General features: G+C 42.9%; 1 protein-coding gene across 1 annotated transcript in view; it reads right to left on the bottom strand.

Annotated features, from left to right (window-relative positions):
• The window catches only part of ATP6V1C2 (ATPase H+ transporting V1 subunit C2), a 177,813-nt gene that overhangs the window by 12,036 nt on the left and 144,236 nt on the right, over nt 1-21,541 (bottom strand). Inside the window, exon 12 of the mRNA XM_029595892.1 lies at nt 10,421-10,550. Coding sequence (XP_029451752.1) covers nt 10,421-10,550 — 130 coding nt within the window. The remainder of the gene's footprint in view (nt 1-10,420; nt 10,551-21,541) is intronic.

Here is a 21,541-nt window from a genome sequence, read left to right as displayed (position 1 = left end):
GGAGGAAGGCATAGGTGCCAGACAGGAGTGGAATGCAGGGGACATAGCCCCATTAAAATTTGAGCCAACAAATTAAGGCCTAGATTTATCAAAATGCAATAAAAATAGTGGGCTGGATTTTAAATCCCCTGCGTGCGTAAATCCGGCCGGATTTACACACGTAGGGCCCTCACGTGCCGGCGCACCTATTTTGCATAGGCCGCCGGCGCGCGCAGAGCCCCGGGACGCGCGTAAGTCCCGGGGCTTCGTAAAAGGGGCGTGTTGGGGGCGTTCCGTAAATGACGTGGCGTTTCGGGGGCGTGACGCGGCATTTCGGGGGCGGGCCCGGGGGCATTGTCGAGGCCTCCGGACCAGCCCCCGGGTCGGGTGATGGCGCACCAGCAGCCCGCTGGCGCGCGCAGATTTACGTCTGCTTTCAGCAGGCGTAAATCTGCCAGCAAAGGTAAGGGGGGGGTTTAGATAGGGCCGGGGGGGGTGGGTTATGTAGGGGAAGGGAGGGGAAGGTGGGGGGAGGGCGGAGGGAACAGGCAGCGTGCGCTGGGCTCGGCGCGCGCAGGTTGCACAAATGTGCACCCCCTTGCGCGCGCCGACCCCGGATTTTATAAGATACGCGCGGCTATGCGCGTATCTTATAAAATCCAGCATACTTTTGTTCGCGCCTGGTGCGTGAACAAAAGTACGCACTCGCGCAAAATTATAAAATCTACCCCAGTGAAAATAGCACCTGCGACTTAAAAAAAAAAAAAAAAAAAAGGGGTGTGGGTTGCATAGGTAATTTCCACAAGGTGCAATAAATTTCACACCTGTGCTATTTTTCACTTCACATGGTGATTAATACACCGCAAGGGGCGTTATGCCTTTTATCGCACATGCGGTGCGGTGGGTAGGAGAGAGAGCCTCTATAGAAATCAATATGTCACTCTATACCACTAAGTGAGGGTACTTTTAACCTGGTGTGGGGTTTGGAAGGGTGGTAGGTAGAGAGTGCATCAAGCTAGGTTGAGTGCATTGTACAAATCAACTCCTTGTAGCTTTCAGTGATTCAGACGACAAAATCTTCAGTGATGCCAACTTTGCTGTTTCTACTTCTGATTGTATATGTAAAACCACTCCCAAACCTACCCCACCCCCACACAGAGTTAAAAGTACCCCCTTTTCCAGTGGTATAAATTAGAGAATGACACTGATTTCTACCTAGCGTCTGTCTCGCAATGGCATGTGTGATTAAAAACCTTTAATCGGGAGAAACAGCATGGCCTAAGCAGTATCAGTCTCTGGCAGTGAGGAGCAGAAGAGACAGCGGCTTTGAGTGTGTGGTGTGGATATGGATAAAAGCAGAGTTGCTTATCTGTAACAGGTGTTCTAGAACAACAGGATGTTAGTCTTCACCCATGGGGTGACATTGGATAGAGCTCAGCATGGACAACTTATGTCAAAGTTTCTAGAAACATTGACGCACACTGAGGATGCCACTATCCACAGCGGATCCCTCTTCAGTCTCGTAATATAGAATTATGAAAAAATAATATAACAAACAGGAGAAACCCAACGCCACGGAGTGGTGGGCAGGTTTCGTAAGGCCTACCATCCATGTGTCCTAAGAGAACCCCTGTTACAGGTAAGCAACTCTGCTTTCTCCTAGGACAAGCAGGATGGTAGTCCTCACATGGGTGAATCCCTAGTACAGGCTACTTCCTAACAACAATGAGACCAACAGATACCTAATCAGGTTCCAACGGGCACTCCACCACTGGTGCTGTTGGTAACAGAAAGGCAGCCTAAACCTAAACAATGGGCCATAGGCAGGAAGAGTTGGGTTCTACAGCTGAAAGATTCCGAAGAATGGACTGGCCGAAACTATCATGTTGGCCATCCCTGTCCAGACAGCAGTGAGAGGCGAAGGTGGAGAGAACTCCATGTCACACCCTTGCAGATCTCGTCCACGGGGACTGCTTGCAAGTGGGCTACCAAAGTCGCCATGGCTCTGACAGAATGAGCCTTGACATGGCCCCCAAGCTGCTGTCCCGCCTGAGCATTGCAGAAGGAGATGCAATCCGCCAACCAGTTGGACAGACTCTGCTTAGTAACAGCAACTCCCAATCTATTCCTGTCAAAAGAGATGAAGAGTAGCATGGACTGCCTATGGCCTGCTGTCCGTTTCAGGTAGAAGGCTAAGGCTATCTTGCAATCCAAACTGCAGAGCCCGCTCGCCCTGGTGCGAATGAGGCTTGGGAAAAAAGGTGGGCAGGATGATTGACTGGTTAAGATGAAAATCCGTCACCACCTTAGGCAGGAACGTAGGGTGTACGCGCAGAACTGCCCTATCATGAAAGAACTTTGTATAGGGTGGATACGTCACCAAGGCCTGAAGCTCACTGACTCTGAGCATTGAAGTGACCACCAAAACATGACCTTCCAGGTCAGGTACTTGAGGTCACAGGAGCACAGCGGCTCAAATGAAGCCCTCATGAGCTGAGCAAACATCACATTGAGGTCCCAAAACACAGCATGAGGCCACAGAGGGAGCTTCAACTGAAGCAGATCCCACATGAAGTGCCCCACCAGGGGCTGCCCAGAGATGGGCGAACCATCCATGTTCTGGTGATAGGCACCAATAGCAATTAGGTGTACGCTAACAGAGTTGGTTTTTAAATCAGCATCCAAGAGGTGCAGGAGGTAATCAGGCAGTTTCTGTGTGGAGTAGAACGATCCAGGCCATGGCACCTGCGTTCTAGCTCCTCCTTGAAGGCTGCTGACGTCAGGATGGGTTGAGGAGGTCTAGCCAGATCTCCCTTGAAGCCCCGAGGAAAATTGGTACCTGGCATCGATGGGGAACCCCTCGGACCCCCGGCATCAATGGAGGGCATAACCTCCTCACCGCAGGGTTGCATAATCGAGAATGTATGTGTGTGAAGATAAGAAACAGAGAAAGGGCTGTGTTTATCTGTGTCTGGGTGAAAGAGGAAGGATTGTGTGTGTGTTAGAGAGTGGAAGGTTGTGAGCATCTTTGTATCTAGGAGAGAGAGAACAGTTGTATGCGTGGGAGAGAGAGAAAGTGGAGGGAATATATGTGTGTGCTTTGTGTCAGAGTGGAAGGGTTTTCTGTAAGTGTTTGGGAAAGAGTGTATTTGTGTCTGGGAGAGAGTGGAAAGTATGTGTATGTGGGTCTGGGAAGGATAAAGTGGAAGGGTTATGTATGTGTCAGAGAGAGTGGAAGGGTTTTGTTTGTGTGTATCTGGAAGGGAGGGAGTTGGTCTTTTCTTTCAGGGGCAGTCTTCTTCCTTGCCTACCCCCCCCCCCCCCCCCCCCCAATCACTCTTAAAAATGTGTGGCGGCTTTCTGCTACTGTGAATTCTGGTTTTGTGGCTCTTGATGTGTGAAAGGTTGGCCGGGGTGGCATACTGCATCAGCCCAAGGGTCTATCAAGCACAATATCCTGTTTTCAACAGTGGCCAATCCAGGTCACAAGTACCTGGCTAAATCCCAAACAGCAGATAGATCCCAGGCTGCTAATGCCTAGGGATAAGTAATGGCTTTCCCCAAATTTACCCAGTTAATAGTTTATGGACTTCTCTAGAATCTTGTCCAAACCTTTTTTAAACATACCTATACTAAATGCCTTTACCACATCCTCCGGCAATGAAGTCCAGAGAATTATTGTGCGTTGAGTGAAAAAGAATTTTCTCCAATTTGTTTTAAATATGCTACTTATTAACTTCATGGAATGTCCAGTCTTTGCATTTTTTGAAAGAATAAATAATAGATTCATATTTACCTTTTGTATTCCACTCATGATTTTATAGATCTCTATCATGTCCTCCCCTCAGCCATCTCATCTCCAAGCTAAAGAGCCCTAACAGCTTTAGCTTTTTGTCATAGAGGAACGGTTCCATTCCCTTTATCATTTTGGTTGCCCTTCTCTGTACCTATTACAGTTAAACTATCTTTTTTGAGATTTGGCAACTAGAACTGCACACAATACTCTAGGTGCAGTCTCCCCATGAAATGATACAGAGGTATTATGACATTCTTTGTTTTAGTCTCCATTCCTTTCCTAATTCCTAACATTGTTTGCTTTTTTGACCAACACTGCACACTTTGCTGAGTATTTCAAAGTGTAACTGGAGTGGGTTACATAGAGAAATTTGCTTATGATTGCTTATGATTTAACAATTCAAATTTGCTGACAACACAAAATTATTTTGATCACCTCACTCGTCGTTCCCTTTACCATATCATTTATAAATATTAAAAAGCAGTGGTCCCAGTCAATATTCCCTCAATTTTTTGAAAAACTGCATGCACAAAGATTTTTTGTGCAACTTTTTAAGCCAAGTTCACATTTGTGCACTAAGCCAATATGATGCAAATATTAGGATTTCTAGTGTGTGCTTTATTTTGCTGTTTGCGTAGGGTTTATTATCTACATGCACACAACTTAGAGGGAACAGTGATCCCAGTATAGATCCCTGAGGCACTCCACTGTTAACCTTTCTCTGCTGAGAAAACTGACCATTTTAGTCCCACACTCTATTTCCTATCTTTTATTTTTAACCAGTTTGCAGTCCACAATAGAACATTGCCTTCTATCCCATGCCTTTTTGATTTTCTCAGGAGTTTCTCATGGGGGGTTTTGTCCAACACCTTCTGAAAATCCAAATACACTATATGCATCAGCTAACCATTATCCACATGTTTAACCCCTTCAAAATAAATATAGCAGATTAGTGAGGCAAGTTTTCCCTTGTCTAAATGCATGCTGGCTGTGTCCCATTAAACCATGTCTTTCTATATGTTCTGTAGTTTTGTTCTTTAGAATGGTTTCTATGATTTTTCTGGCACTTAGGTTAGGCTCATCAGTCTCTAGTTTCGCAGATCACCCCTGGAGCCATTTTTAAAGATTGGCATTATATTGGCCACCCTCCAGACTTCAAGTACAATAGATGATTTTTAACAATAGGTTATAAATTATTGGTAATAGATCTGCAATTTCATTTTTTAGGTCTTTCAGAACTGTGGGGTGTAAACTATCTGGTTCAGACGATTTGCTACTCTTTAGTTTGTCAATCTGAACTATTACATCTTCCAGGTTTACCATGACTTGTTTCAGTTCCTCTGAATCGCCACCCTAAAATATTGCTTCTGGCATGAGTATCTCCCCAATATCCTCTTCAGTAAACACCCAAAGCAAATAATTAATTTAGTCTTTCTGCTATGGCCTTAACTTCCATAAGTGCTCCTTTAACTCCCTCGATCATCTAACGGTCCAACTGACTCCCTCATAGGTTTCTTGCTTCAGATATATTTTAAAACTTTATTATGAGTTTCTATCACTTTGGCCAGCTTTTCTTCAAATTCCATTTTTGCCTGCCTTATCAGTGTTTTACATCTAGTTTGCCAATGCTAATTCTTTTTCCTATTTTCTTCATATGGACCCTTTTTTTATTTTTGAAAAGTTCTGGTAATTTAAAATAGACTCTTTCACCTCACATTTTAAATATGCCAGAAGTCATTTGGTCTTCCTTCCACCTTTTTTTAATGCATGGAATACATCTGGTATTTTCAAAAAATGTTCAAGATGATATTTTTTAAACAATGTCCAGGCCTAATGTAAACTCTTGATCTGTGTAGCTGCACCTTTTAGTATTTTTCTATTTTCCAGATTTTATCAAAGTCTCCTTTTTGAAAGTTAAAAGCTAAAGCAGTAGATTTAATTAATGTCTTCCCTCCAGTCATTAAGTCAAATTTGATCGCATTATGATCACTTTTGCTGAGCGGTCCCACTACTGTTACCTCTCGCACAAAATCCTGCATTCTACTAAGAATGGGATCTAAAATGGCTTTGCGTCTCATCAGTTCCTGGACCAGCTACCCCGTAAAGTAGCCATTTATTTAATTTATAAACTTTATCCCTAACATGTCTTGATGTGACATTTACCCGTCAATGTTGGGGTAATTGAAATCTCCATTACAGTGCTGCCAAATTTCTTCGCTTCCCTAATTTCTGTTAGCATTTCAGAGTCTGTCTGTTCATTTTGGTCAGGCAGATGGCAGTATACCCCCACCACTATATTCTTCTCTATCACACATGGAATTTCCACCCATAAAGATTCTACTGCACATTTAGTCTCCTGCAGGATATTTATCCTGTTGGATTCTATGCCATCCCTGACAAAATGCCTCACCCCCACCAAGCTGGTACACCCTGTCATTGTGATATAATTTATACCCTAGTATAACATTGTCCCTTTTAAATGTCCTCCTTCCACCAGGTCTCTGAGATGCCAATTATGTCTAAATCTTCATTAAGTGCTATACATTCTAACTCTCCCATCTTACTTTTTAAACCTCTGGTATTAGCATACTGACATTTCAAGGTACTTTTCTTATGTGTACATACAACTTTCCTAGCAGTTAACAGGGATAATTTGGAATCTTCTGAGGTGTTTTTTTTTTTTACTAGTAAGCACATGGGCTATTTTTGCTTTTATTGGAACCTCTGGGATACCCTAACTTCCTCTGTTGTTTTAGTATCCTTTGAAGATACCTCCCTCTGAACCATCTGCTGCTGAGTGACTGTGTTTTCCCCCATGTTCTAATTTAAAAGCTGTTTTATCTTTTTTTTTTAAGGTTAATGCCTGCTGTCTGGTTCCACCTTGGTTATGGTGGAGCCTATCCTTTGCAACAGGCTCCCCATTCCCCAAAATGTTGCCCAGTTCCTAATGAAAGTAAAGCCCTCTCCCTGCACCATCACCTTATCCATGCATTGAGACTCTGGAGTTTTACCTGTGTGGGGAACAAGTAGCATTCCAGATAATGCTATCCTGGAGGTTCTGGATTTCAACTTTCTACCTAAGGACTGGACTTATCAAAATGCAATCGCATGCGATAGCAAAAGGGGCGTGCTTTATGCTAATAGACAGTTTATCGCAATTTGCACTAATATCTATGCAAAGAGCTAAGTTAGCGCAACCTCTAGTGCTAAGTTCCTGTGCAAAGTTTGGAGCCTAACATTTATTTATTTATTTAAACTTTTTTTATACCGACCTTCATGAAAAATATCATATCAAATCGGTTTACAAAGAACAGTGTGATAAGAACTTTAACCTTAACATAAACAAGTTGCAGGAAAGTTACAATGAATCAGGGGAAATGGGTTGAGGACAGGAATGCACTAGAGGCGGAAAGAGTAACAGAGTAACTCAGTAACAATAACAGTACGGTAACAGAGACTTTGCTGAGGATTGTCTAGTTACATGACTGGTATCTGTGACCTATTCAGTAACCTAGCTGGTATCGGATTAGTTACGGGAAGGCTTGGCGAAACAGCCAGGTCTTAAGTTTTTTTTTTAATGTCCGCAAGCAAGGTTCCTGTCTGAGATCTGGTGGGATGGCATTCCATATGCTAGGTCCCGCTGTTGAGAAGGCCCGTTCTCTAGTGCTTGTTAGATGAGTGGATTTAGCGGGGGTGGCGTGTAGGGATCCTTTGTAAACGTCCCTGATAGGTCTGGTGGAAGTGTGGAGCCTGAGTGGGAGTTGCAAATCTATGTGGATTTGGTGGTGAATGGTTTTGTGAATGATAGTAAGGGCTTTGTGCATGACTCTAAAGCTTATAGGGAGCCAATGCAGATCTTTGAGAATGGGTGTAATATGCTCTCTTCTGTTGGTGTTTGTGAGGATTCTCGCAGCCGCGTTCTGGAGCATTTGAAGTGGTTTGGTGGAGGGCCAGCAAAATACGTGAAAAACTTTACAAAAGAAATGGTCTATTTTGACTCCTCATTGCTCCTGATGTATACATTGATTCAGGCCATAACGAGTTCAGTAATCATGGCCTATGCCATACATCTAGGATTTTCACTAGGAAGCTTTGCAGTCAACTAGAAGCAAAGATATAGTTACATAATGAGATGTCGCCTTTTTATGCAAATTTTTACCATTTTGGGGTGCAAATATGTAGTTTTTAATTTTTTTCTTTCTATTGTCATTTGATAGAGTACCTTTATTGCTACATTTATTCATCTTGGACCCAGCCTTGCTTTGGTCAGAATTACAGTCCCAAAGACAAGCATCATTTGTATGCTTGAATGCACTATGTTAAAAAGAACCATCTTTGGTACCCAAATGTGAAACATGCAAATGAACTAGAGATGTGAAAGTTTACAATGCAGCTCAGTTTTGCTATGCTTTCCACACTTTTAGCTTTTGACACATTTATTTAGACATATTTTCATAAATTAGTCATCAAAGTCAGAACATGAACCTGGCAAGTGTTCTAGAACATGAACGTGAATATTTTCCTGCCCTTCAAGTATCCAGCTTCCAACCTGGTCAGTATGTAGCTTGCATCTATGATTATTCTTGGTGGATTGGATATACATGTGGTCATTTTACTGGCCACCCCGTAGAGACACCTATTGGGTTCCAGAAAAGCATATTATTGCTACCCTTGATGCACCTATAAACAACTTATCAGGCAGGCAGTACATTTATTCACAAGGCACTTTGTCACACATTGATAGGATGGCTCTTTTTAACACAGTGCATTCAAGCATGCAAATAATGTTTGTCTTTGGGACTGTAATTCTGACCAAAGCAAGGCTGGGTCCAAGATGAAACAAGGTGACCTTTGTAACAAAAAAAAGGTGTTCTATCAAATGACATTAGAAAGAAAAATTAAAAACTAGACAGTAGAGATATTTGCACCCAAAAAATGGCGAAAATTTGGATAAAAAGGTGACATGTCTTTATGTAACTATATCTTTACTTCCAATTGGCTACAAAGCCTCATAGTGAAAATTCTAGGTATGTCATGAGCCATGACTACTGATCCAGTTATGGCCTGAATTGGCATATACATCGGGAGCAATGAGGAGTCAAAATAGGCCTAAAATTATTTGTAACATTTTTCACATACTTGCTGGCCTATAATAAGGGAGGCAAGCTCATGTTATGTTCCAAACTTTGCACTGGGACATACCACCATGGGTTGCACTTATCCACAAAATTTCTAGCTCCTGAGAGGTGTTGTCTGGCTGCAGCACCTAGACAACACCTCAGGGGCCATTTTAGGTTGCACGGAGCATGATACTCAGAGGTGACCGCCATTCAACTGCCCCTAGTTCTCCAATCAATGGAGATCCAGGTGAAAATTTAGTACAGTTTTGTTTGAGACCCAAGAACATCCATGCAAACTTTTGTTTGATTTGGAGGAGGTTGCGCATGGACCCCTGGTCCACTTGATATGGAATGACCCAGCTGCAGGATTGCTTCCTGCTACACCAAGGTGGTGATCTCCATCCAAGTGACTTTGTTCCTCTAAGGCAGCATATGGGCTGCCAGACTGGAGTTGGGACTTGGCAACTATGTGCCTGAAGGTCTTCTTTATATACCTCTGTCTGCCTAGGCTCCTCTAGGTCCTTCCACTCTAGCCTCCAGCAATCAGACTCGTTCTCTGAGAGCCAGGAGCTCTTTGCATGTGGCGAAGAAGTACAAACTCTCACCAACTGGTGGATAATCATATATTTGGTACTCAGTACAAAAGACTGGAAGGCCCCCATCTCTCTGCTGATTGCTGTCTGCATCTTAATGTTGTTGCATTCTTAGATAATTTAGGTTGATTAAGGGAAAAGGGATGTATAAATTAAAGTTTTCTGGATTTATGTAGTGTATTTACTGTTAATTTGGCAATGACCTGCAAAGGAACAATAATTAATCTATTGATAAGGACTGGGCCGCTCTATTGTTTTAGATAAATCACTGATTTTTGGCATGAAAATGTCTCTTGTCTGGGATAAGGGTCTATAAATCAAAGAATCTGCTTAGGGGTGCATGGGAGAGAAAGACACTGAAAAATTATCTATTGTACTTTTCTTTTAGTCAGGCACACATTTGTATTTGTTTTGAATTACTTGCCAGATCCCTTTCTTTTATATTTTAAATGAACAAGACAGGTCAAAGCAATATGCTCCTTTTCTCTAAAAGGCCCAAATGATTATTAAATTGCATTTTCATTTTGAAGATGTTAATTAAATATTTTACATTTCTGACCCTTAAAAAGGAAGTGTGCCATAATCAATGGCATCAGTGCAGCGGCGGATTCCCGATGAAGACCGGCCCGGGGATTCGCAGCCCAGGAGATACCACGTGGACTGCCAAGCGTGGCTCTGTCACGGCCGCGCTCAGCAGACCACATGACTAGCGTGACCAGCCCACCGGGGGATGCCCGATCCCCCGATAGGCCAATCCGCCCCTGCATCAGGTTTTATTCTATAAAACCTAATGTAAAAAAACAAACTTGATGTCAGGTTAGTCCACAAGGAGTCCATTTTTAATAAATACTAGTGCTGGAGTTTCTTACCAATCAAAACTGGATGGTGCATAAAATATAACAATTTCAAACTGTAATGGTGCGAATACTTACATCCATTATATTTGCTGCTGCTGCTTCATCGAGGTGTTTAAATATGGCATTTAGAACATCTCTTAAACGTTTAGTAGACTTTTTATTGGGCTGTAAGAGCATAGTCTGGAAATTCACAGGAAGTCCATACCTTCAACATATTTAAAAGTAAGTTATATTAGCAAATATGATTGCAAATTAAATTTACTAGACTTTATTCATTAAAGCAACAATGCATCTCAACAGGGCCAAATTTTAGTTTTCTGCGAGTAGGAGGTTAGACTTTATCAAAAGGTATATGGAAACAAGGTGGCTGTGAGAGACTAGACAGAAGATACCTTCTTGTTGGTTTTATTTCCTTGTTTGTACTCATGCTGCCTAAGGGGAAGGGAAAGATACAGGTTCTCCCCGCTGAGCCCATAAACTTACTTAGTCAGTTGACCATCAGGTCCTCCATGTCTCCGGAGTCTATTTTATCCAGGATCATGCTCCTCATTATTGGTTCCAACAAGGGAGCAACTGGCCAGCCAGGGGAGGAGGTTTCCCTCAGTCCCTGTGAGTGATTCCCCTTCACTACAGAGATCTAGCTCCCTCTATGATATGATATCTGTGCAAGTTGATGAAGTCACTGCTGCTTTGATGTGGGCAGGGACAAAGGAGCTAGCCGTGTCTCTGCCTGAAGTGGTTTCCTTGGCTGTTAATATCTCCTGTTCTATCGCTATTTAAGGAGAGTCGATTTTCTATCACAGGACTCTCAAGTTGGTGCTGTTCCTGGGCTGATCTGCGGGACTGATTCATCTGCTGTAGCTGAACTGGGTGAGTTACCAGCCAGATGTGAGAAGCCTGTGGTGGTCACATTAGATGCCTTGTGGAAGCTTATGGAGCACTTTAACAAGGTCTGGTGATGACTGTTACTAAATTAGACTGTCCTTGGTAGACTGGATCCTCAGGTCTCTAGCTATGATTCTTTGCTTCAGGAACACGGCAATAGACTAACTGGGTTACATCAAGAGGTGAACAAGATTCAAGCAGTTCAAACCACCTTGATCCAGCACAGAGCTCTCCTGTTGCGAAGACTGAAGACTCTTCAAAATTTTTCACACATGTTCATTTATCAAAATGCGTTAGGGCCCTAATACATGTGATAATATCCTAACACCCGTGATAACTGCGTAACATATGCGGTAAATATCACATCGCGAAATGCATATGCAAATTTAAAATTAGTAGTTGAGGGAGGAGTTTGGGTGAAGTAAATGGAAATGAGGGTTGGTTAACGTTGCGTGCGATAATGTAATGCACATTATCACAGGATTTAACCCCGGAAATAACTACACTTTTTTTCTGTGCGTTATGCCTGTGATAACTGTGCATTATGGGATTTATCGCAAATCCCGGTTTGGGAGAAGAGAGAGAGCCTCTGTGGAGGCTCACTTGTATTTAAACTTTTTATACCACTGTAAGAGGAGGCATTATGAACTCTGGGTAAGGTTTGTGTGGTGGGGTGGGTTCTGGGGCACAATTTTACATGCACATTCATACGTACGAACAGAACAGTTACCACCAGTGAAGATTTAATGTGATTTGGAGTGATGAAAGGTAAAAGAAAAGTAGATTTGTAAAATGTTCTCTCTTCCTAGCTTGATGCTCTCTCCACCTAGCTGTAATCAAGGTAGGCAGAGAGTAAAGTGTTCAAATCTATTCTTCTTTTACCTTTCATCCCTCCAAATCACATTAAACCTTCACTAATGGTAACTGTTTTGTTCGTACGTATGACTGTGCAAGTAAAACTGCCCCCCAGAATCCACTCCTCAAACCTCACTCAGTTAGTAGTGGCCCCTCTTAAAGTGCTATAAAAAGTTAACTCTTGTGAGCCTCTACGGAGTCTCTCTCTCTCCCCCTAGCCAGCAGCCCAAATCATCAATTGCGATAAAATCTTGTCGGTAATGCAGCTTGCGATAGACTTCTCAGCTTGCGATGTGAAAATAACGCGGGTGCGAAAAATTTAACTTGAGTTGTGAAAAAATACCTATGCAATGCGGTATCAGGAAAATTAGCCTAATTATAGCAAAATTAATTTATGCCTTAGGGGGTCATTTATCAAAATGTGCTAAGGCGTTTTCACATGCGTTAAGGGCTTATCACATGCGAAAAGCCCCATTAACGCATGCGATAGGCCCTTACCACATGTGAAAACGTCTTTATCGCATGCGATAGCACCATATCGTATGGTGCAATGCAGATTTCAAAAAGAGGAGGAATTAGGGGCAGGGAGTGGGCCGGGTTTGCCAGTCTGTGAAATGCTATCGCACAGACTTAACGCCGATTTTAACTACACCTTTTTGAATAGCGTTAAACTGTACGATAGCTTGCATTACCGGGCGGTAAGGTTTTATCGCATTGTGCGATGTCTCCAGAAAGGCTTGTTTGAGTAGATTTCAAGCTCCTGGGGAGGGGAAGGGGGAGAGAGAGAGAGAGAGAGCCTAGCCATAGTGTCCTTTCCCTAGATTAGGCATTTGTATCCCTATGAAAACTCACTCCAAGATGAGATTTGGGCAATGTTCTCTCCACCTAGCTTGATGTTACCCAGGTAGAGTGTCCATCAAGCTAGGTTGAGAGAACATTGCCCAAATCTCATCTTGGAGTGAGTTTCCTCACTCCGAAGGCCATCAAATCTTCACAAGAGACCACTGTTCTGTTCGTATGTCTCACATTGATTGTCAAAGTGGCCCCTAACCCCCTACACTAATACCTAAACCTCACCTCGAGTTACTAGGTGGGCCTACCATAGGGATACAAATGCCTATCTAGGGAGAGGACACTATGGCTAGGTGCTCTCACTCTCTCTCTCTCTCTCTCTCACTCTCTCTCTCTCTCTCTCTCTCTCTGATCCACCAGTGGTTGAATACAACAAACTCACCCCTTTTGCTATCGCATGCGATACTTATCGCATTTTGATAAATCCAGGCCTTAGTTTGTTAAATTTTCCTAAGGTTATTGGGGAAGTGCCATTGGTGACTTTAAGATATTTTGCTGAGGTCTTAAAAATTTCATCTGAAAAGTTTCCTTCAACAAGTAAAATTTCCTTTTTGCCAACCTCAGCTTATTCTTCTGGGCAAGTGGCTCAATTAACTTCGGCCTTGGCTAATTTAACTGACTTTCTTGAGACATTAGGCCCAGAAACTGTTGAAAGAGCAACCCTCTTAATTTCTTTTGTTTCAGAATCTGACGTTAGCTTTGTGATGTCTTATTTTAAAAATCTGAATTTTCCTTTTTATGGTCAGATTGTAAGAATTTTTCCTGACATTTCTAGAGTTATCCAGGAAAAGAGATGGGGTTTTTTGGCCTTTTGGAAAAATACTTTCGATTTGGGAGCTACATTTACCTTCAGATAGCTATGCAAATGTTTTGTTAAATTTCAATCTGCTCTTTTTGTTTTCTTTTTCCTGAACAGCTTAAATCCTTATTAGATGCAAGGAGAATTGTAACATGTTTTCCAGTTCCCCTGTTGTCTTAATAACCTTGAATTGTATTTAATTTAATTTAATTACAGACTCTTTTTTTTTCCCTCTTGCTAACACATTTCTTTACTTTGTTTCTTTTATACTCCTTTTATTTCCCTCCGCCCCCTTACCTGTTATTTTCTTATGGACTAATGTAAGGACATTTATGTTGTCCTGGTTTTTTTTTATTATTGTCCTTACTGTTTCTCTTACAAAGTATGTATTTGTCTTGTTAATAATAAATCATAAATAAAAAGTTTAAAAAATGTATATAAATTTACAATGAGATTTTTCTAAAGCTCTTCAATTAAAAAAATAAAATTAAGAATCTGGATTCTCTATATTACCCACAATTGTGGTTTCATGAAATTTTAAAGCATAAAGTTAATGAAAGATAAATACAGAAATTTCTGTAAAGTAGCAATCACAGTAAATAGAAACAGAATATGATGTCCTGATAGACAGCCAATTCTACTTGGGTTCTGGTTTTACCCTTACAGCTAAGGACCCTCTGCTTGTCCCATGTTTTCTTAAATTCTAATACACACTCTTTCAGATGACTTTTAAAAGCCCAACATGCGCATTAATTACGAGATATGCGAATATGTTGGGCTCCCGTGTGCTGAGCAGATACGCGAGTACGTGCTTCTCAGAAAGGGGTGTGGGCAGGGCAAGGGTCAGTACATGGATGTTTCGGAACTTGAATCAGAAATTTGCATGTAAATACTTACGCGATCTAACACATACTGAGGTCCCCTGTCGCATAACTTTACTTCTGCTATGGATGGCCTGAACGTTAAAAAAAACAAACAAAAAACGAACCATATCTAAAGGGGATTAAGGGTCAGGGTAACTGGGAGGTATACAGGTTACCAAACCATGGGGGGTTGAAGGACTGGAGGAACTGGTAAAACAGGCTATTGCATCAGCGCGCGTCTTTTTAAAAATTTCCCCACTTCTGCGGTAGAAGCAGGTGCGCGCCCACTTGTGCACGCGGCCAAGCTGTTTTTTTAACATGCATGCATGCATACATACACATGTTATAAAATGCCTGCATATCTCTGGGTGCAGGCTGACGAACGCGCGCACACGTGCCCACGCACCCGTTTGAAAGTTACTGTCTGTTTCCATAACCTCCACAGGGAGGCTGTCCTCTGCCTCTGAGTCCTCCTTCCAGCTTCATACTATGACCCCCCCAACCCCACTCTAGAACTTCCTTTATCACCAAAACTATTTAGAATGTTTGTATTCCATGTAACTCAAAACTATTGTCCTAAGCCTCTTGAGCATTTTTATGTATTTTTGAAGTATTTGAATGTTTATCTTTATCTTCCATATCCTCTGGCGGAGAAGATGGAACTTATGAATATAAGTCCTCCTGTCTTGCCTCAGGATATCCTTCATATTGGATGTGAAGACAGACTAATTCCCAAATATTGTATTCTGTTGCTCTTGTTATAGGATTTAACTACATGATATATTTTTAGACTGAATTTATTATAACAAACTTAGCAAGTCTCACCCCTTGATTCTTTGATTTTATTTTCTTCATTGTATTTGATCTGGTGCTAGATTTTGAGAATGAAAAACACAAACATATAATAGAGTGGGGTTTAAAAAATTAATTTTCGAAGTGGTCAACTTTTAAAGTGGGTAGAATTCAAATACAATGGTCAGAGTATTGTATCTGTTGACTGCCATACAAAAGTAAATACAAATTTACGAACAGATGTGTAAGAGCTCATTCAGATGTTGGGAAAAATTCTCTGTACAGAATTTTTAAAATAAATTAGAGCCTTCAGATCAATCAAGGGGAAGTCTGCTTAGAAGTTAAAATCAAAGTGCCTTGTAAAAGTCTTCACGGCTGTGAATTAGCACCCCTATTGTCCCCTTGTGAGCATTTGTAGGACCAGACCAGGAGCCTTGTCCCCTTTAAATCCCCTAGAGGGAGAATGTCTATGGGTGGAACCCTGCTGGGTGGGAGGTTAAGTTGTTGAGCCAGCGGGGAAAGGATGGGCCCCCATGAATCTGAGAGTAGGAGCTCCAGATCTCTCTGGGAGAGGGTAGGCAGACTTTTGGAAAGTGCCTGAGAGATACTGTGAAGATGGGCAGACTTCTGGGAAGTGCCTAGTTACTTTGAGTTGCTGAGACCAGATAAAAATCTTAAGTGTTTGCATTTGTGTTTGCCATTCTGACTTTGTTTCTGTGGCACTGTAAATAAATACATTGAAGTTACAGCAGAGTCTGAGTGTGATTTCTCTGGCTGAATTCAAGTCCTTGACAGCTCGAATGCCACAACACCATTAAACATGTTTCATATTCTGCTGTCTAAAAAATACAAATTTAAAATGCAATAAACTAGGAGGTAGTTTCACTGATCTATATATTATGCGTTACACGTAAATTATGAAAACAATTATAGAAATATGCCAAATCAGAAAGCTTTGATTGCATAACTTTTTGTTCCCCTTGATTCAACACTTGGTAGAAATCCCTTTTGCAGCATCAATAGCCATGACAGCTTACCTGGTTCCAGCTCTGCTCCTGGTCTCCTGCTTTGGCTAAATCTAATTTATCTAACTTTTTATTGAGTGTATTCCCAATATTGTTTGCTTTATATCTCTACTGTATAATCTGTTCTGTTCTTTTGGTGGGCAGGATTATTGTTTTCTAATAGATATTGATTAATTCTCCTACTTCTGTCTTGTATGTGGCTGAATATAACAAAAACCAAATTCTCCAGTAGATAGTAATCTTATGTATGCAGGTTCTTACTATGGGGCGGATTTTAAGAGCCCTGCTCGCGTAAATCCGCCCGGATTTACGCGAGCAGGGCCCTGTGCGCCGGTGCGCCTATTTTACATAGGCCTACCGGCGCGCGCAGAGCCCCGGGACTCGCGTAAGTCCCGGGGTTCTCCGAGGGGGGCGTGTCGGGGGCGGTCCCGGTCATCGCGGCGTTTTTGGGGCGTGTCGGCAGCATTTTGGGGGCGGGTACGGGGGTGTGGCTACGGCCTGGGGCGGTCCAGGGGCGTGGCCGCGCCCTCCGTACCCGCCCCCAGGTCGCGGCCCGGTGCGCAAGAGGCCCGCTGGCGCGCGGGGATTTACGCCTCCCAGAGGGAGGCGTAAATCCCCGCGACAAAGGTAAGGTGGGGGCTTAGACAGGGCCGGGTGGGTGGGTTAGGTAGGGGAAGGGAGGGGAAGGTGAGGGGAGGGCAAAAGGAAGTTCCCTCCGAGGCCGCTCCGAAATCGGAGCGGCCTCGGAGGGAACGGGGGTAGGCTGTGCGGCTCGGCGCGCGCCGGCTATACAAGATCGATAGCCTTGCGCGCGCCGATCCAGGTTTTTAGCAGATACGCGCGGCTCCGCACGTATCTACTAAAATCCAGCGTACTTTTGTTTGCGCCTGGAGCGCAAACAAAAGTAGGCCTATTCGCGGAGTATGAAAATCCACCCCTATATGTCTTGTGTGTTGTGGTAATATAATGTAAATCAGAAGCTTAAGATATTGCTCTTGCTCTGACTAGCAAAGGTGAATTAAATTGTAAAGAGGAGAACCCCAGTTCACTCTCTATTTGAAGTAATCAATGCCAGGGATAAAAGCAAATGGTGACTTGTGAATTACATGGCAAAACCTTGTTGGTCAGACAGAGAGCAGCCATGCAAATGCTTTCCTTTGAAGCCTACAGAAGTCCCCTCTGACTCTACTACGAGAGGGGGGGCGGGGGCGTGGTGACATGGCTGGAAGCCTGTGGTATTTCCCTTGAACTTCAGTGACACCAAGTGGACCTGGCTACATTTGCTGGGATTAAATGGATATTTTGGCAGAAGGATCATTTTGAGTTCAATGGACCTATGACAGTTCTTGGAATCAGAACTTGGGATGTAATCCTGGACCAGAGCCAATGAGGAGCAAGGGATCTATTGCTAATTAACTTTTTAAATTAGGTATAAAGAAAAGGTTGTCTTTTGTGTACAGTCAGACAGGCAGAGCGAGAAAAGGACAGAAAGACATAGCAATGAGGTGAGGTTCCTCCCCCAGCAACATGGCTGCTACCACAATGGAAAGGGCAGCTGCAGACAGAGGGGAGCATTCCTTCTATCCATAGTCTGTAAATAGTAATTATATAGCAGTGCTGAGAAAGCTGTGATTTTTTTTATTTTGTAGCGAGGGAAGAGAGTGTGAGTTTCAAGAATTTTCTGACCTTTTGTTTCATTTATAGCTATAACAACAATATTTAGAATAGTATCTGCATACATTCAGTATTATGCTGACTTTTTTTTTTTTTTATTAACCACTTTTATTGTTTTAGTAACAAAAGACATATAACTGCTGTATGGAGATAGGTATCCTTATGCATCCACACAGAATAATATATAAAAGTCAACAAAACAACAGCAGATCAATCCATTTATCTCCCACAGAGTGTTCCCCAATCTACTCGGACCCCCTTCCTCCCCTGATCCTCCCCCTCCATATCAAATTCTCTCCCTTGCTAACCCCCTGTTTTCTTCCCCCCCCCGTTTTTGTCCCCCCCCCCCCCCCGCATTAAAAGAAAGGATGAAGTCACCATAATCATTACAATAGGATAGAGACATACTCTATTACTTAGAATAGATCTGGATGTAGTCCATCAATTGTTCAGAATCAAGCTCCTGGATTTATGCGGCAAAGATTGAACATAAGGGTCTAGCGGGGTGGAAATGAATGCCCTCCATAAGAACTTGTATTGCATTTCACGGAAATACATATTGGTTGACACTGTGGGTAATAAGTAAAAGCTAGATAGAATCATGGTGTAGTAAATATTCCTTCTGCAATCCAATGCTCAGCTAGCTGCAAACTGGGATCCATCTTCCTCTGCAGCCTCAGTTGCTTGTAATAGTAGGAAAGCGAGGGTGCTTGTTGATTGTTTAGCGATAGGAATTTTTCTAAGGCTTGAAATACAGCGGGTTGCAAAGAAGATTGGGGTAAGGAGGTAACATAATGACAAAGCTGCAGGTATGGAAAGACCTGTAAACCACTCAGACCATACAGCATGTGCAGTTCCAGTAGAGGTAGTAATTGGCCTGCACCATCCAAAACATGTTCCAATTGCACAAACCCCAGAATATCCCAACGTCAGAAATCCGCCGACTGTCACCCCGGCAAGAACCCCGCATTATCCCGAAGCGGCAATAAGTAGGCACACAGCAAAGGCAAGGACAGCAATTTAGTAAGCAGCAGCCAGGCATGTCGAATTGGAGCAATTAAGACAGTCAACGGAGCTCAAAAAGGCAGGACCCCATTGGGAGCTTGAAGTACATAGAGCAAGTCTAAAGGGGCAATAAGAGCGCGCTCCACCATAAGGTTCATGTAAGCAGCATTTCCCAGCACCCAATCACAAACTAGTCTTAGATTACTGGCCAAATTATAAAGCCCCATATCAGGGATCCCCAGGCCTCCCCTCGTCCACTGTAGTTTCAAATAACTAAGAGAGATCCGTGGCTTCCCACCACGCCAGATGAAAGCCTGTATTCCCTTTTCCAAATTCACCAGGTCACTATGCTTTAATATCAGAGGTAGATTCTGGAATAAGTAGAGCCTCCGGGGGAGGAGTACCATTTTAAACAGGTTAATGCGACTTCCTAAGGACAAAGGGAGGGACTGCCAAGTCCGCAATCTCTCCTGGGTGTCTGTAAGTAAACGGGATATATTTAAGGAGTAGAGTTGAGACAAGTGGGTAGACAGCCAAACCCCCAAATATTTTAACTTCTCTTGTGCCCACAGGAGAGGAAAGGACCTTCCCAGTTTTCCCAGACTGAGGGAAAACTAATGCCTCCAACTTGTCAGCGTTAAGCTTAAGGCCAGAAAAAAGTCAGAAATCTTTGAATATCTGTAAAAGAGCCGGGAGGGAGGTTGTGGGATGGGTTAGAAACATCTGCAAAGGCAGCGTACTTAAATGTTTCGGTAGCAAATCAAACTCCCCGCACAGCACAAACCTGCTAGATCATGCGTAGTAGGAGTTCAAGTTGGAGGATAATAATGGGGACAAGGTGCAGCCCTGTCTGGTACCCCTATTAATTGGGAAATTTTCGGATCGCGACCCATTAGCTAGAATCACTGCCGTTGGACAGTGACATAAGAGGTTGACCGCGACCACAAAAGGCCACACAAACCCCATATGCAGGAGAATCTGAAAGAGATAATCCCACTCAACTCTATCAAACGCTTTTTCAGCGTCAAAGCTTACCGCAAGATACAGCTCACCCACCTGCGTACAAAGGGCTATAGCTGACAGTACCTTTCTGATGTTAGTGAACCCGTATCGTTTCTGCACAAAGCCTACCTGACATGGGTCAATTAGGGAGGGGATTATAGACGCCAATCGGTCTGCTAGAATTTTAGCCAGGAATTTTTTATCTTGATTTAATAAAGAGATGGGTCGATAAGCCTTGGTAGCTAAGTGATCCTTCCCCAGTTTGGGTATGAGAGTGATGTGTGCGGTATTGGTATGAGGAGGATATGAGCCCGTGGAAATGAGGGTGTTAAAGGTTTACATAAGGGGAGAAACTAATAAATCTGACAGTGGCTTATAGAATTCTGCTGTCTAGCCATCGGGTCCTGAAGCCTTAAAATTCTTAGCCTGCTTAATAATTTGCCTAACTTCCTCTTCCAAAATAGGTTGATTTAAGTAGTGCTGTTGTGCCGAAGTTAAGCGAGGCAACTCAAGTGAGGAGAGGAATCGGGTTCAGGCCATGGGGTCCCAGGATTAAGACCTATAAAGGTCGGAGTAATAAGCATGAAATATTTTCAGGATGGTCGGGGTGTCAAATGCCATTCGCCCAGAAGGGTGTTGGATGGCCTATATATAACAGGAGCTCCGTTGAGTTCTTATCAAGTGAGACATCAGTCTGCCAGATTTATTGCCAAATTGAAATAGCTTATATTGATAATAAATTAAACTTTTTTCGCCCGTTGGTATAACAGGGTGTTAATGGAATTTTGCAAGGTGAGAAATCGGTTTTTATTAGGATGTGTATGCACGTTGGTCAAAGAATGTTTTGCTGCCTGTAATTGGGTGCTCAGAGACAAAAGTTGTTTGTCTAGCATTTTCCGTCGATGCACCGTATATGCAATAATATCCCACCTCAGAACTGCCTTCGCTGTGTACCAAAAAAGAATGGGGTCATTCAAGTGCTCTCTATTTAGTTGCTGATAGTCCTTCCACTTTTCACGAAGAAAATCGGTAAAGTGGATATCATCGGCCAGGTAATATGGGAATTTCCAAAGAAATGTCTGCAGTAAGGAATGAGAGCCAAGTAACGAGATCCACATTGGGGAATGATCAGAAATTATCAGGTCATCTATGCGAGCCTCTTGCACTTTAGAGAAAATATGATCACTAATAAGTATATAGTCCAGTCTGGACTGGGTAGGGTGTACCTGGGAGACATGGGTAAAATCCCTTTCCAGGGGATGCAGCATTCGCCATGTATCCATCAAGTGCAACGATCGTTCCAGAAAAAGAATACCATTGTCCGTGGTGGAGCCACCCACCTTGGATGTGGATTTGTCTAGCTGAGGCTCCCGGACTGAATTAAAATCTCCCCCCACGATTATTGCATGATCTGCATAAGGAAGTAATTGAGTGTGGATTGCCC

The sequence above is a fragment of the Rhinatrema bivittatum genome, chromosome 3 (genome assembly GCF_901001135.1).
Source record: "Rhinatrema bivittatum chromosome 3, aRhiBiv1.1, whole genome shotgun sequence".
NCBI classification, from domain to species: Eukaryota; Metazoa; Chordata; class Amphibia; order Gymnophiona; family Rhinatrematidae; genus Rhinatrema; species Rhinatrema bivittatum.
Note: the sequence above shows the minus strand (reverse complement) of the source record. Positions and strands in the feature narration are given on the sequence as shown.